General features: G+C 56.4%; 5 protein-coding genes across 5 annotated transcripts; 2 read left to right on the forward strand and 3 right to left on the reverse strand.

Annotated features, from left to right (window-relative positions):
* Positions 1–169: 169 nt before the first annotated feature.
* On the reverse strand, positions 170–4351 carry WHR41_08994 (uncharacterized protein; the record flags this gene model as incomplete). Its single annotated transcript, XM_069377598.1, has 1 exon — positions 170–4351. The coding sequence occupies one exon, from the start codon at positions 4349–4351 to the stop codon at positions 170–172; it is 4182 nt and encodes a 1393-aa protein (XP_069225414.1).
* Positions 4352–4549: 198 nt separating this feature from the next.
* WHR41_08995 (uncharacterized protein) lies at positions 4550–9384 on the reverse strand. Its single transcript, XM_069377599.1, has 3 exons — positions 5117–9384; positions 4925–5050; positions 4550–4867 (listed from the first exon to the last, which is right to left on the reverse strand). The coding sequence occupies exons 1-3, from the start codon at positions 9308–9310 to the stop codon at positions 4820–4822; spliced, it is 4368 nt and encodes a 1455-aa protein (XP_069225415.1). The 5' UTR covers positions 9311–9384; the 3' UTR covers positions 4550–4819.
* Positions 9385–10399: 1015 nt separating this feature from the next.
* On the forward strand, positions 10400–10801 carry WHR41_08996 (uncharacterized protein; the record flags this gene model as incomplete). The annotated part of the gene is made up of 1 exon (XM_069377600.1): positions 10400–10801. One exon carries the CDS (start codon positions 10400–10402, stop codon positions 10799–10801), a length of 402 nt encoding a protein of 133 aa, XP_069225416.1.
* A 734-nt stretch (positions 10802–11535) lies between these two features.
* Positions 11536–12414, reverse strand: WHR41_08997 (uncharacterized protein; the record flags this gene model as incomplete). Its single annotated transcript, XM_069377601.1, has 2 exons — positions 12100–12414; positions 11536–12020 (listed from the first exon to the last, which is right to left on the reverse strand). The coding sequence occupies exons 1-2, from the start codon at positions 12209–12211 to the stop codon at positions 11536–11538; spliced, it is 597 nt and encodes a 198-aa protein (XP_069225397.1). The 5' UTR covers positions 12212–12414.
* A 393-nt stretch (positions 12415–12807) lies between these two features.
* Positions 12808–13932, forward strand: WHR41_08998 (uncharacterized protein; the record flags this gene model as incomplete). The annotated part of the gene is made up of 1 exon (XM_069377602.1): positions 12808–13932. The coding sequence occupies one exon, from the start codon at positions 12808–12810 to the stop codon at positions 13930–13932; it is 1125 nt and encodes a 374-aa protein (XP_069225420.1).
* Positions 13933–14051: the final 119 nt, after the last annotated feature.

Here is a 14051-nt window from a genome sequence, read left to right on the forward strand (position 1 = left end):
CGATCTCCGAAGTTCCATATCATATATTTCGTGTTCACTTTCTGAAATATTAGCTACGTGCCGTGGAACATGCGACTAGATATTCTGTGCATCATGCTCAAAATCACTCCATCCCACTTCGTCTCATCGAAGGTCCCAAACGCTTTGCTTCCCGTATCGACCGTCAACCTCACACCGCGACCCCCTCCGCCAAACTCCCCCACCCAACCGCCTCCCACGGCGCGACCACAACCGCGCGCTGCGCATCCGCCACACTGCCGGCTCCTGCAAATGCCCCGGCGAGCTCTTGCGCGCTCGAGCTACCAGCCGGTGGCACGCTCTTCTGCGCTGTCTGCAGCGCCATCGCCGAAGCATGCGCGTCGCCAGACAGAGACGCGAGAGCGCTCCAAGCCGAACTGCGAGACGGGTGCAGCAATGCGGTCGATTGCGCCGTCGCTAGCGGGTCCTTCTCTCCCTCGCCAGAGAGTGACGCGAGTGCTAGCAGCAGGCTGTCAATCTGGCTCTGCTCTGCAGGCTGGAGTTCTGCGTTCGTCCTGAGCGCCAGCAGGTCATCCCGCACCGCGCCGCTGGTCTCAGCATCGTCGTCCAGCGCCGCGATGGCGCCCAGCGGCGTCATGACGCCCGCGTGCGAGGGGTTCGCTTCGAAGCACTCGAACAGCTGCTCGCGCGCGGCGGCTTTCTCGTCGGTGCCGCCGTGCGCCCAGAGGACTTGGGCGAGTAGGCAGACGACTGAGGGGCTGTGGGAGCTTTCTTCCAGCGCGGCGCGGAACATGGTTATGGCGTCTGTTGTGCGCTGGAGGTTGTGTGCTGCTAGGCCGGCGGTTAGGTGGGCGGAGAGGCGCAGCGCTTGACGGGCTTCGGGGGTGAGGCCGCTGGTTTCTTCGTCGGCGGAGAGGTCGAGGGCTGTTGTAGCATCTTCGGAGGCGGCGGCGAAGGACTGTGCGGCGAGGTGGCAGCGCGCCAGGTCGGCTTTGGCGTGGGCGAAGCGGGCAAGGGCGGAGGGAGATTCGGACGTCTCGTATTCTGCTTCGGCGCTCGCGCAGAGCTGTGTGAGGAGGGCGGTTGCGTCTTCGAAGTTGCCGACGCGCTCAAGGAAGAGGGCGGAGAGGTGCTTGTAGGGTAGGTCTTGGGGTGCTTGAGCGCGGAGCTGTTCGAGGGCGAACAAGGGCTCGATGAGCGCAGACAAGTCGTTGGAGACGTCGGGTGATGTCAAGAGGTGGTCGAAGGTGGACAGAGCGTATTGGCGCTTAGATATGACTGATGCCGAGTCGGAGATCTCAAAAGCGTGCGTGAAGTGATTGAGTGCTTCTTTCGTGTCGCCGAGCATCAAAGCGATTAAGCCCTCGCCGACCCATGCGTGGGCGTAGTCGGGATCTGTGGATTGGGCGCGTCCAAACGCTTGGTGCGCCAGCTCGTAGTCATTTTGCAACGTGTAAAGCACACCCAGGTTCGTCCACACCTTCGCGTTGAGTTCGTTCAAGTGTAACGAACGGACGAAAGAGTGCTGAGCGACTTGAGGGTTCAAGGTGGTCGTGACCACACCAAGAGCGTTCCAGAACTCAGCATTGCCAGCCTCCATCTCGATGGCTCGCTTGAAAGACCTCACGGCTGCCTTGAGATATTTCTTTCCAGACTTACCATCAATCAAAGAAAACGCACGATGTTCTGCCCAGCCGAGGTTGTACCAAGCCACGGCTTGCGCGTGAATGTCGTGCGTTGATGAGTAGATGGCACGCTTGTATGCTAGAATTCCAGCTACAACCGGTTGCGGCAGAGCAGATTCAGGCGATTGGTCGCCGGTCAGACTGCTTGCACGAATACCGTCCACCTCTGCTAGCTGCGAGAGTGCATCATCATGTCCCTCGCCATTAAGCAGGGTGGTTAGTTCTGGCAAAGGAAATCTGTCGCTGCCAGAGAGCACCCAGGAGAAAGTTATACTGGCATCGCCGACTGACTTCCACAGATTGAAGGCCTGAGGGTTGTCTTTCGCAACTATCACGGCTGTAGCAATGGCTTCATTGCAGTTGTCAACAGCCTGACCAAACAGCCCAGTCTCAACGCAATGCCACGCACGCTCCACGAAAGTCTGCAGAAGGGAGACCAGTACGCCAAACTCAGATGGGCGCTCTTCCAGCACTGCCTGGAGGCCATCCACGGCTTCCTGGTATTCGCCCAACTCTCTGTGCACATTCGCGAGCATATACTTGGCGAACCACGTCTCGCCAGTGATCTTCATCTTTCCATCATCATGTGGTTCGAGTGCAAAGTTGAATGTACGACTCGCAGAGTTGTACCGACCAGAGTTGTGATAGCTTTCACCCAGACCTACGTAAGACTGATAGTCATCCGGACTGATGCGGAGGGCAGCCAGGAATGAAACGATCGCCTGCTGATATTCTTGTTTGTTCATCTGCACGACACCGATCGCGGAGTACGGCCAGCTCAAGCCCTTTCTCTTAGAACCGGGTGGTGGTCTGGCTCTGCCAGAGTCGATGACACGCTGGGAGATGACTTCGACAATCTCCCATTCTCCTCTGTTGGCGAAGGAGCGGGCAAGGCGCTCGGCTGCGTCTGTTTCCGCGGGTGAGAGCTCGAAGGCCTTCTGGTAACATTGACGCGCCCGCTTCTTGTCCTTTGCATAGATTTCATAATATTGGCCAAGGCTCGTGTATGCAGGCGCAAAGTTGACGTTTGTTTTGATGGCTGAAAGGAAGCGAGCGTAAGCACCGCTGCGGTCTTTGCGAGCGATTTTGGAATCGTCAAGGTTCCACATGCAGATTCCAATGCGGTAGAGACACTGCGCGCGAAGATCTCTGGCTCGTGGGTCATCAGTCCTCCATTTCGGAAGGTAGTTTTCTAGCTCGTCTCTAGCAGTGGCGTTGTCTCCATTGAGAGCTTTACACCAAGCAAGCTCGGTGCCGACCTGCACGTTGCCGGGATCTTCGCTAAGGGCTTGTTGCAAGAAGTCAATGGCAGCGTTGTAGTTCTCGATCTCTTCGAAGATCAAGCCGAGGCCGATAAGAGCCGGCGTCGATTTCGGTTTCCTCTGGAGAATGTCTTCGAAAAGACGCTTGGCTTCAGCATGGTTTCGTGGCGCTTGGTAATGGACAAGAGCGGTTCCCAGAACGCTGTTCAATGCGTCTTTGGTGTTTTGGAGGCTCAAATTGAGCCTTGAAGACTCCACTGACAGAATCTCGAGCCCGGAACGCGAGGTCTCTACCACCGTCTGGTGCTCCTCGAGGTGCAGGAAGTAGTCACAGGCCAACCGGTAGGCGAACGGTGAGTGATCCGCTTTCGAAACGCCCTCGGTCATCATAGCCAAGCGATCTTCTGCGTTGAGAGTCTCTTCAGGCTCGTCAGATTTTTCGCTCTCGTCCTTCTTCGGTGGCGGGAACGGACAGAGCTCGCTGCTCAACCAGGCTTTGAGAATACGGCCAAGCCCACTCTCCGGGAAGAAGCTGACATATTCTCGGAGAATGTTGGCATCCAGGTCCTGCAAGTTGTCGAAGTCTCGCGTCTCCAAGACTAAGTCCCAGGCCAATTGATGCGGGTGGTGAATAATCACCATACCCTCTGCAATGCCGAGCACCTGGTCCAGTTTGGCCGCTTTCTGCTCTGAAGGCAACACCAGAAGGACCTCGTGCGCCCGCGCGAGGAGCTTCTCCTCATACTCGCGGCGCACCTCATCCTCGTTAGTCCAGTTGATGATACTCTGGTAGAGCTCCTCGAGTTCGCTCTTTCCGTAGACTTCACGCTTCACTTCAGTCGTAACCTGGCCCACCCGGGCTCCGATGCGAGTCCGGCGATTGCTGATTTCGGTCTTGATCCGCTGGGCCTCTTGCTCCTCGGTAATCTCGGCGAGCCGCGTGAAGCCCAGCGAAGGATGCGGGAGCCGGCCTTCGAGGAAGTCGTATACTGGGCTCCCAGGGAGGGTCACACGGAGCGCTCGCTTGTGCTGCTCAGCTGTCCCCTGCTGCTTCGCGAAGCCCACGACTTTGTCGATAATGGTCTGGCAGCGATGCGCATCTTCGGCGGCAACATGGATCTCTCCCACGCGGACTGCGGCGTCGATATACTCATCGACTTTCTTCACCCCTTGCGCTTCAAACACGCTGCACAGCCCAAGCCATGCCTGCGCTTCGTCGGGCTTGGAGTCAGCGGCTTTGCGATATGTTTCGGCCGCGTTGTCAAATTGGCCTTGCTTCTCGAAGGCTCGGCCGAGAAACAGGCGCGCGGTGTAGTTTTGCGAGTCTGAGGCGAGGACTACCTGCGCTTGCGTGACGACTGTCTCGTAGTCCTCAGCGTCGAGCGCGGTCTTTGCCGCTTTCAACGCGGCTTTGTTCGTGGACATGCTCTAGTTCATTATTCGTGAATACGTTCCTGGTGTAGTCTCGACCTCTACGAGCCGACGTTCATTAGTAAATCAATGCAGCTTTGAGCTGCAAAAGCCTAGTGTTGCACGTTTCCTCATGACGTTTGCTATGCGAATTCCGTGTCGCCGCACAGACCAGCGTACTGAAGAACGACCGACTGTTGAAGGGAAGGCAGATGATCAGAAAAGCCCTGTGAATACAATTGAGTGACTACACAATGAGCCGCATTCAAGCGACAACTTTGGGTATTGTATTGAAGACCACGTCAAAAGGAAATACGAAAGTGACTAGCAGCAATGGCATTACGCCGAAAAGACTTCTCCGTCGTGGGATCGTGATATCCCAGCCTTTCCTTTCCTGAACCCATATACACAACAACGCCTCATTAACCATGTTGACCATCATGCGCACCGTACCAGTCCAGAATCACCCGCAAAAAGACATCCTTAACGTGCGGTGATGTAGTCCTTGTTCTCGACTGTTACACTCTTCGTCTACCAGATTGTCAGAGGACGGAGCTGAATGGACGTTGGACTAGAGAGAATCCTTACCATGTGATTGACTTTGTAAACGCCAACAAGACGTGACGCAAGCTCGAACATGTTGTTGCGCAGCGAAATGACAATGAACTGAGCGTTCTTGGTGCGCTCCTTGATGTACGCCGCGACAATCGAAACCTGTTGAAGCAACGTGTCAGCAATGTTCACTATTCGTCTTTGAGCTTGATTCATGGCTCAACTTACATTCTTGAAGTCCAGCGCAGCATCGATCTCGTCCATCACGTAAAGCGGCGTCGGCTTGTAGTGATGAAGCGCAAATACCAGCGCCAGCGAGCTCAGCGTCTTCTCGCCACCAGACAGGTTGCTGATGTTCTTCCAGCTCTTCTTGGGAGGCATCACGCTGAAGAGGATGCCTTCGGCGAAAGGATCGAGCGAGTCGACGAGCTCCAGCTCCGCATTACCACCCATTGTAATCATCTGGTACATTTCTTTCAGACGCATGGAGATGAGCGAGAAGCCTTCCATGAAGCCTTCCAGACGCAGCCGGCGCAGATCATCGGTGCGCTTCTTGGCCGTGTCACGAGCGGTGAGAGCTGTGTTAAGGTCTTCGAGGCGGCTGGCATGCTCTTCCACGCGGCGGCGATACTCGGCTAGTACGGTGAGTTCCACATGAGAGCTGGTGCGCTCTTCCAGACTGGCGATGGCAGCTTTGAGGGACTCTTTGTCGAGGTCCTCAAGCTCGTCACGGGAGAGCTGAGGCATGGGTTCGGGCTCGTGCTCTTCGCCTTCCTCGCTGACGTTTTGGAGAGAAAGCTTCGAGTGCTTCTCCTCCCAGTACTTAAGGCGCTTCTGATTGTCGACAAGAATCTTTTGGTTCTCCTCAAGCTTGTTCCGCATCTCAACCTCAGCGCCGCGGGTCTCATTCAGCTCGGCAATCTGCTCGTCAAGCTGGGCCTTAAGCGCCTGCAGTTCCTCTTTCCGGTCCTCGAGCGCTTGCTGCGCCTGCTCAGCCTGACGGCGGAACTCGGATGTATCCCTGCTCTGCGTGTTGACATCGCTCTCGACCTGCTCGAGATCGGCGGAGATCTTCTCGAGCTCTGCACTCGCGTCGGCGTTAGCCTTCTCGTGCTTCTTGCCCTGCTTCTCAGCCTTCGACTTGGCGACTTCGGCGGCACTGAGACCTTCGTTACGGGTGTCGATTTCCTCTTTGATGCCGTCGACCTTGGTCTTCTGGCTGCGGAGCTTGATGCCGCCGACTTCCATGATCTTGTTCTGCAGCTCTTGGATTTCTTCCTCAATACTGGCAGATTGGGACTGCAGCTTCTCGACCTCCTTCTGCATCGAGGCAATGCTTTTCTCGAGGGCTGTGATCTGCTGCTTGTCGGCTTTCGATGGCTGTTGCTCAGCAGCGATCTCCTGGATACGCTTCTGAGAGTCGGCAATGTTGCGCTCGATGCTGTCCAACTCGAGACCAAGTTTCTGGGCCTTGGTGTCCAGACGAGGAATCTGATTTTGCAAGTCCTGCAGTTGTCCCTGAAGTTCTCTGTACGAGTCTTGCAGCTCGGAATACTCCTTCTCAACGGCGTCGCGGTCGACCTCCAGCTTCGCGACCTGGTCCCTTGATACATCGGCACTCAGCTTGGAAGACATGCCGCCCTTAGCGACTCTGGTGCCACCACCACTCATGGTACCGGACTTGTCGATCAGCTGGCCATCGAGGGTCACGACTCTCCAGCGCTTCGCGCCGTAGGCAATGCGGTTCGCTTGCTCCAGATCCTTTGCGACCAGAGTATTCTGCATTACGCTGTAGAAGGCGGGGAGGAAGCGGTCGTGCTTGCTCTTGACAAGGTCGAAAAGTCGAGGAACGTTCTCGGGAGTCTGGATCTGCGAGAGGTCTCGTTGCGGTAGGCGATCCAGCAAAATGAAGTTCGCTCGGCCGAGGTTGTTTTTGCGCAAATATTCGATGCACTGCTGACCGACCTCAACGGTGTCTACGACGAGGTTGTCGAGTGATGGGCACGCCGTAGAGATGGCAACGTCGAATCGCTGGTCGATTGCTCCGAGGTTTCCGAGACGCCCGTGAAAACCATCAATACGGCCTGACTCCTTCAGCCTCGTTAGGCCAGCGAGAACGTTGCCCTGGCTTTGCGTGGCGGACAAGCTCGCGCGGGCTTCATCAGCCTTCTGTCGGGCACCAGAGATTTTCGACTTCAGCGTAGGCTCCTGGGCAGCAAATTGATCGACTTGCTTCTGCAGGCGCTGAAGCTCCTTGTCGGCACTCTTGCGCTGAGTCTTGCATTCGTCGATCTCGGCAGTCTTCGCATCCTGTTGCTGCTTCAAAGTAGTGATCTTGGCTTCAGTCTCAGCGATGGCAGTTGCGCCAGCGCTTTCCCTCTCGTGCAAAATATCAAGCTCACTCTGAGCCACAGCCATCGAGGACTGCTTTTCGTTGATCTTTGCGTTCCAGGGTTCCAGTTGTTGCTGTTTTGCGGCAATCTGATCGCTGAGACCTTGCGTCTTGCCCTTAAGGCTCTCTCTGATCCTCGCAAGTTCTTCGTCCTCGGCCTGCCTTTCCTGCTCGAGCTCTTCGATCTCAGCGCTGATACGTGCAACGTCGTCTTCGGCGTTCTTCGCTTGGGTGGCGGAGTCCTGGATCCCAAGCTTCGAGCTTTCAAAGGCCTTCTCAAGCTTCTTCGCCTTGTTGGTGAGGAATTTCTTCTTCTCGTCGATCTTGACAGTTTCCTTGTCGAGCTGCGCCATCTCTTTCAGTATACCTTGAGTGCCCTTCTCGAGCTTCTCATACTCCTTGTTGCCGGCCTTGTACTGCCTCTCGAGGTCTTTGATCTCCTCTTCGCTACCCTGGTGTCTTTGAAGCTCTTCGTTCAATTGCTCGTGGATCTGCGCAATGGCTTCGTCGGTCACTTGCAAGTTATCGCTGCACTCCGCGACGTAGATCTGGTAGAGCGCAGATTGCTTGCTTGCGAGTTCGTTCTCGTCCCGGATATACGCGATCGCCTTGTTCTTCTTTTCCTCAAGGTTGTTCCGTTCTTTCTCGACGTGCTGGACGCGCGTGCTCTTCTCAAGGCAGACTTCGTTAAGCTGCTCAGTCTCTGCGGCGGCTTCGTCGATGGGTGTCTTGTATTTGGAGGTGCCAATGATGTCTTCCAGGTATTCCAGCAGGCCATCGTCGTGCTCGTTCGCAGCCTTCGGCTTCATTTGCGCGATCGATTCGACTTCACCCTGTAGGATCAGGAAACGCTTGTGGTCCAGGTCGACGCCCTTGCCTTTGAGCAGAGTAGTGACTGTCGTGAAGTCCGAGGTCTTGCCGTTAATGTAGTATTTGCTTGTATTGTTCTTGAACACTCTGCGGGAAATCACGAGCTGGGATTCCGGGACAACCGTAGAGCCACCGGCCGGCTGATCCATGACCTCTTGAAAGTGCACTTCCACTTCGCAGTACTCAAGATTCGGGAATTGCGCGCTGTTGTGAATGAGCGCAGAAATTTTGCCCTGACGCATTTTGCTTGCTCGGAAACCAAAGACGAAGAGCAAGGAATCAATCACGTTGGACTTTCCGGATCCGTTTGGTCCTACGACAGACGAGAACGAGGAGTGGAACGGGCCGACCACCTGCTTTCCCGCATATGATTTGAAGTTCGTCAAGGTCAGGTAGGTGATAGTCATGCGCGACTTGGGCTCGATAGGCTCCTGCGATTGCGGAACTCCCAGCGCTCTTGTTCGCACCACAATGTCCATGGGCTTCTCGAGGTGTGTGATTTGAGCATCCACCTTCTTGACCTCCGCTCGGCTTTCAGGCTTTGGTGTGGCTGCCGTGACAGTTGCTTCCGTCTGGTCTTCCAAGGCTGTCGCATTTTCTTCCTCGGTCGGTGTATGGCGCGAAGCGGGTCTGGGTGTTTGCTCGTTGATCGCATTCTCTGTGATGTCGTGCAAAGGTGTGCCGTGCCTCGAAGCAGGTTCTGGCGACTCTGAGGGTTGTGGTGTCGGCAACAGGCTTTGACGCGATGGTTGCAGATCTGGAGTGTCCGGCGCTATTGACATGCCCGACATCCTGCTCTTGCGCGCGGCTCTGGCATCTTTCACCGATCGTCTTTTGGGTGCGGCTTTCTTCGTAGGTGACAATGGCTCTCCGGCAACACTCTCAGGCGGACTGAAGATCTGCGACGGCTCTACCGATTCGCTCGCTCTGGATCTTCTGGCAGTGCTTGCCCTCGGTGTCGCGGTAGTGCTTGCTGCTGTCATCCGGCGCGGCGATGCGCGAGTGCTCTTTGGGGCGGGTGTATAGTCCTCCTCTTCGCTTTCGTCTTGTTTGCGACTCACGACACTGTTTTCGATGTCTGAGCTGCCATCCTCGTCCACCACGACCTTTCTCCGAGCCGCAGCGCGGCGGGAAGGTCTTTCCGGTGACGCTGCAGACATTGCGACCGTGAATCTGCGCGTGTGCTGCGGTATGGGTTAGTGAGGGATGTCGTCGTACGCAGGTCGCATTGTTTGCAATACCACTACCACTCCCACGCCCAAGCGCTTTCCGCTGTCTGTGTTTACTCGGATCAACACGCTAACCTAAAACGCGCGGGGGGGTCTCTGAAGCCAGGCAAGCTTAATTGATGATGCCTTATTGCCTGACTTCAGCGGCAAGACTCCCGCACGTTCGCCGCAGCTGCCCTTGCCCTGACTACATCACGAATCCCAGCCGACAAGGCTGCCGGGATCATTGATCGTGCCGCTTGCCGAAGTCATGGCCTTCTTTCCAGCCAAAGCTTAAACACACTTCATCTCCCAAACCACACAACGTTGGCCCTGCCAAGCGGTGTAACGCCGACTCGCCACTCGCGATGCCGGCTACATGATCACCTTCCAGACATCGCCGTCTGGCGTTATTGCGGCTCCCAACCTCATGAAAGGCTTACCATGTCACCAAACAGTCACGAAAACGGTTGCACGGTCACGATGCGGTCTGGCAAGCGTGCATGGCGGTCGCTGACTTAAGCGCACTAAGGGTGCTAGTCGGAAGATCCGGTAGCCCGCGGAAGTGATTTCATACCCAAGAATTTTGTGAGCTCCGAGGCCGACTCGGGCCCAAGCCAACGAGCGCGCGCGACTCACGATCATCGTCAGGTCACCGTCGCTGGGCATTATTAACGATCGGGCGAAGGCCGGTCCTAGGTAGGTGGGTGTTGGGTGTGACCAACGGGTTCATCGGCAACGGCGATGGCCCATGTCCTCCTCGGTTGCTGCTTTTCAAATACCCTTCGCGCCTCTTCTGGTCCTTCCGGTGTTTCTCATTGCTTTTCGAGCGTTGTTTCTTGCGTGATAAAAATACCAATCGTCGCTAGACCGATCTTTTCAGCATTTCGGCGCGCATTCCGCATACCATCCCAACTTCAAACCGGCTACAGAACTACAACTGGTTGTCGTTCCCCGATTCCACTTGCGATCGCATTCGTCAGGCAAAGCCAGCCTCAGTCGCGAGAATCTCCAGCCTTCGCCATCCGATCGACATTCACGATGTCGACCTACAACCCGCCCTCTTTCCCCCGGCGATCCAAAATTCCCACCCTAGCCAGCGAAGTCCGCTATCAAGCACAACTCGCCTACTACCGCTACGAGATCAACACAGGACTTTACGTCATGTCTCCCGGCGAGAAACTGGCTTTCAACCTCGTCGTCCTGCTCGTCGCGACCCTCTTCTTCGCTGCCCTCCATTACTACCTTCCGTACTCTCCCACCGGTCCCTTGCGCTCGCTTGCGCGCCACCTTGTCGGCACCGTCAGCGCGACTGGCGTCCAGAAAGTGGATGTCTACGATGCGAACGTGCTCCATGCTCGTGCAGCAGGCGATGCGGTCGCGAGTCTCACGCAGGGCGGTTATGGGGCAAACTCCAGCATGGTACTCGTGGCGGGATTCTGAGAGCGCGTAGAGTGGGAGTGGGAAATGGGACTGTGCGCAGCACATCGCGTCGCGACTGGTTCGAAGTCATTTTTGCGCGACTCGCCTGGCGCACAACTTCAGCGCTGCGAGTGGCATTGAAGCAGGACTGGGATCATGAACATAGAGAGGGGAGGAGGGAGCACGAACAACAGTGATTCGAGGACGATAACGATCTAATGTCTATAGATACCACCTTTTTACTTTTCGCGGATATAGATTTGGGTAATAGAATTGCAATTGCATTTTCGACTTTATCATTTTTCAGAACAACACATCATATTGTGTGTTATACGAGTGTTTTATTCCCTGCATTGCCGACAAGCGACAGCAGTTGGTGATCCATGAAGGAGCTCTGCCTCTCATCTCTCATAAATCAGATCTCAGACAGGAGGCAACTCAGGCGCATTACAAGTTGTCGACACTGAATGGAAGGTGGGGATAGCTCTGGACATGTTGGGTCAGATGTCGGCGCGGCACGTCCTACAAGCAACATCACCGGCACAGACAGCGTGACACGGACATCGTCAGCCTTTCAGAATCTTCCCTTTTTTCTACTATTGAAACATCTGTAGCTTTGCTACCAAAGAAGCAGGCGCATAACCCAGCGCTTTCGAGCACAGTACAGCCCACCAGAGTTTTCCTTCTTTCGCCTGGAACGCCATTGCCAATGCATCACAATCGTCCACTCCTAAACCAGCGAGGACGCAAGCAGCTTAGTATCCCCTGCCACGGCCCCTGGGAGTGCCACGGCCGCGACCGCCGAAGCCAGAGCCACCCCTGGAGCCACCACGGCCACCAAAGCCACCGCCGCCACGACCGCCGCCGAAGCCACCACGACCTCTGGGGGCACCACGGCCCCTGGGCGCACCGCGACCGCGGCCGGCGGCGCCAGCACCTCTCGGCTTCTTCACCTTGGCCGCACCAGGCGGGGGCTTGGGCTTGGGCAGGAACTTCTCGAGCGGGAGGAGCTTGTCGCCGCCAATGTAGACCTTGTCGCCAGCCTTGAAGCTGGTGGCGTGGATGCCGTCGCTGGGCTTGACGGTGAAGTAGACCTGGTTCAGCGGGCCGAGGATCTCGTCGACCTTGCCGATCTGCGACTTGTTCTCCAAGAAGATCGGGGCGTTGAAGTACGGGATCTTAGGGTTGACGGAGGTGCAGACCATCTCGCCTTCGGTGGCGTGCATGAAGGTGCCCATCTCTGTGAGGCGCGGAGTGTTAGCCGATTTGTTCGGTGGTCTTTGCGGAGAGTCGCGATTGGAACTGTTGACTGCGCATACCCATTACGGTCGCAGGAGGACCGTAGGACTGGAATCCACCCCTTCCGCCACCACGTCCTCCACCGCCGCGGTCGCCTCTGAAACCTCCACGTCCTCCGCCACGGAACGACATTTTTGCTGGTCTTTTCCGCGCTTTTGTAGTCGGGTGTCGGTGTTCGAAAGCTCAGTCGGAGAAGTACCGCCGAGCTGGTTGTTTGTTGGTAATTCGCTTCGCGCGATCGATCGGGATCGTTCGGAGCAGCGTCTCGATGCTGCGTCGGGGCTTGTGGTGGATGCAGCGCGGCGCAATGCTACTTTCGAGCAGGTCGACGCCGAGCTGCAAAGTCGAAGCTGGAAAATTGAGAGGAGCTCGCGCGGAGACATGACTCGCGCTGCTTGGCGTGCGGAAGCGTTGCGCGCCCGCAGTCTTCACAACTTCAAGGCGGCGACGGTGATGAGGCGATTGACAGTAGCGACATTGCTGGATTTATTGTGAATTGAGCAGTCGTAGTTGACCTATATGCACCTGTGCATTTCAATGCTTGTGAGCTGTTCTGCCTCTCCTTCTAGTCGTCCCATCGTTCCCCTGACCACCTCCACAGTAAGTATTTCGCCGCCTACTATCGTCAATCAATGCTCCTTGGACCAATACTCTTCCTGTTTCCCTACATACTTCAGTCCAGCTGCGCACACTTTCCTGGAAATTTACAACAGGCATTCGTGGCAAACATGACTAAAACCAAGCGGCCACAATCTTCTCCTCTGGATGCCTTCCAGAATCATTTCGCCTCCGCCAGCCGCTACGGTGAGCGCTGGCATGAGACGCTCTATCCGGCGTTGAAGGAAGGCACTCGCTACACCACCCTCTACAACCGCTATGCACCACAAGAAGACTTCTACAAGGCCGTAGGCTCACCCGACACCCTCGAACGCCTGCGCTTCCCGTCAGCTCCAGACGACATCCAAGCCGACAACCTTCTCTGCTTCATCCACAAACAATCCACCGACCAAAGAGAGGCCCCCTTCCCACCTCCAGAGAAGTCTTCCAACGGCCTCTTGACCCATTGGAACTTCGACGCCGCCTCCGCCCTCGCAGTCCACCTTCTCCAGGTCCTCCCAGGCGACAATGTCCTCGACCTCTGTGCCGCGCCCGGCGGCAAATCTCTCTCCTTAGCGCAATCTATCTGGCCCTATCTGCAACCCGACTCCCCGACTCCGCCCATGCCCGGCGCAAAGAAAGGAGACTTGCACTCCAACGAGATCGACCCGACCCGCAACCGCCGCCTCGCAGACAACCTTTCGCAATACCTCCCCGCCAGCCTCGCTGCCACAGGACAGCAGAAAGTCCTGCGCCTCGACGGAACGAAGGGCGCGAAAGGGTTCCCCCTTGGTCCAGCGGGTTACGACAAGGTTCTCGTCGACGCGCCGTGCTCGAGCGAACGCCATATCATTCACGCGCAGGAGAAGGCGGGTTCGGGACGCACGGTCGAGGAACTAGCGCGCTGGTCGCCGAGCTCTTCGAAGAGGATCGCGGAGACGCAGGTGCAGCTGCTCATGACTGCGCTGAGGGCTGTGAGGCTAGGTGGACGGGTGTTATATGCTACTTGCTCGATCTCGAGGGAGGAGAATGATGGGGTCGTGGAAAAGGCGATTTTACAGGCGGAGAAGGAGAGGAAGAAGGGCGGGATCGCTTGGGCGGTTGAGGTGGAGGGGTTAGGGGAGGAGATTGAGAGGGTGCTGGAGGATGGCTGGGCGGAGAGGACGGGGAAGGGGTGGATCGCGCTGCCGGATCACAAGGGAAATGGGAAGTGGGGACCGTTGTACTTTTGCGTTTTGACGAAGACGAGGGCTTGAAATTTGGAGTTAAGCTACTTGGAGCAATGCTACTGCATGCGTGTCCGGCTAGGCCCGCCACTGCTTGTATATTGACGACTTCTGCATTGGGACAGAAGACTTGAGAATCGTTTAGAGTC

The sequence above is a fragment of the Cladosporium halotolerans genome (assembly GCF_011745625.1).
Source record: "Cladosporium halotolerans strain TM138-S3 chromosome Unknown Sca54, whole genome shotgun sequence".
NCBI lineage: Eukaryota > Fungi > Ascomycota > Dothideomycetes > Cladosporiales > Cladosporiaceae > Cladosporium > Cladosporium halotolerans.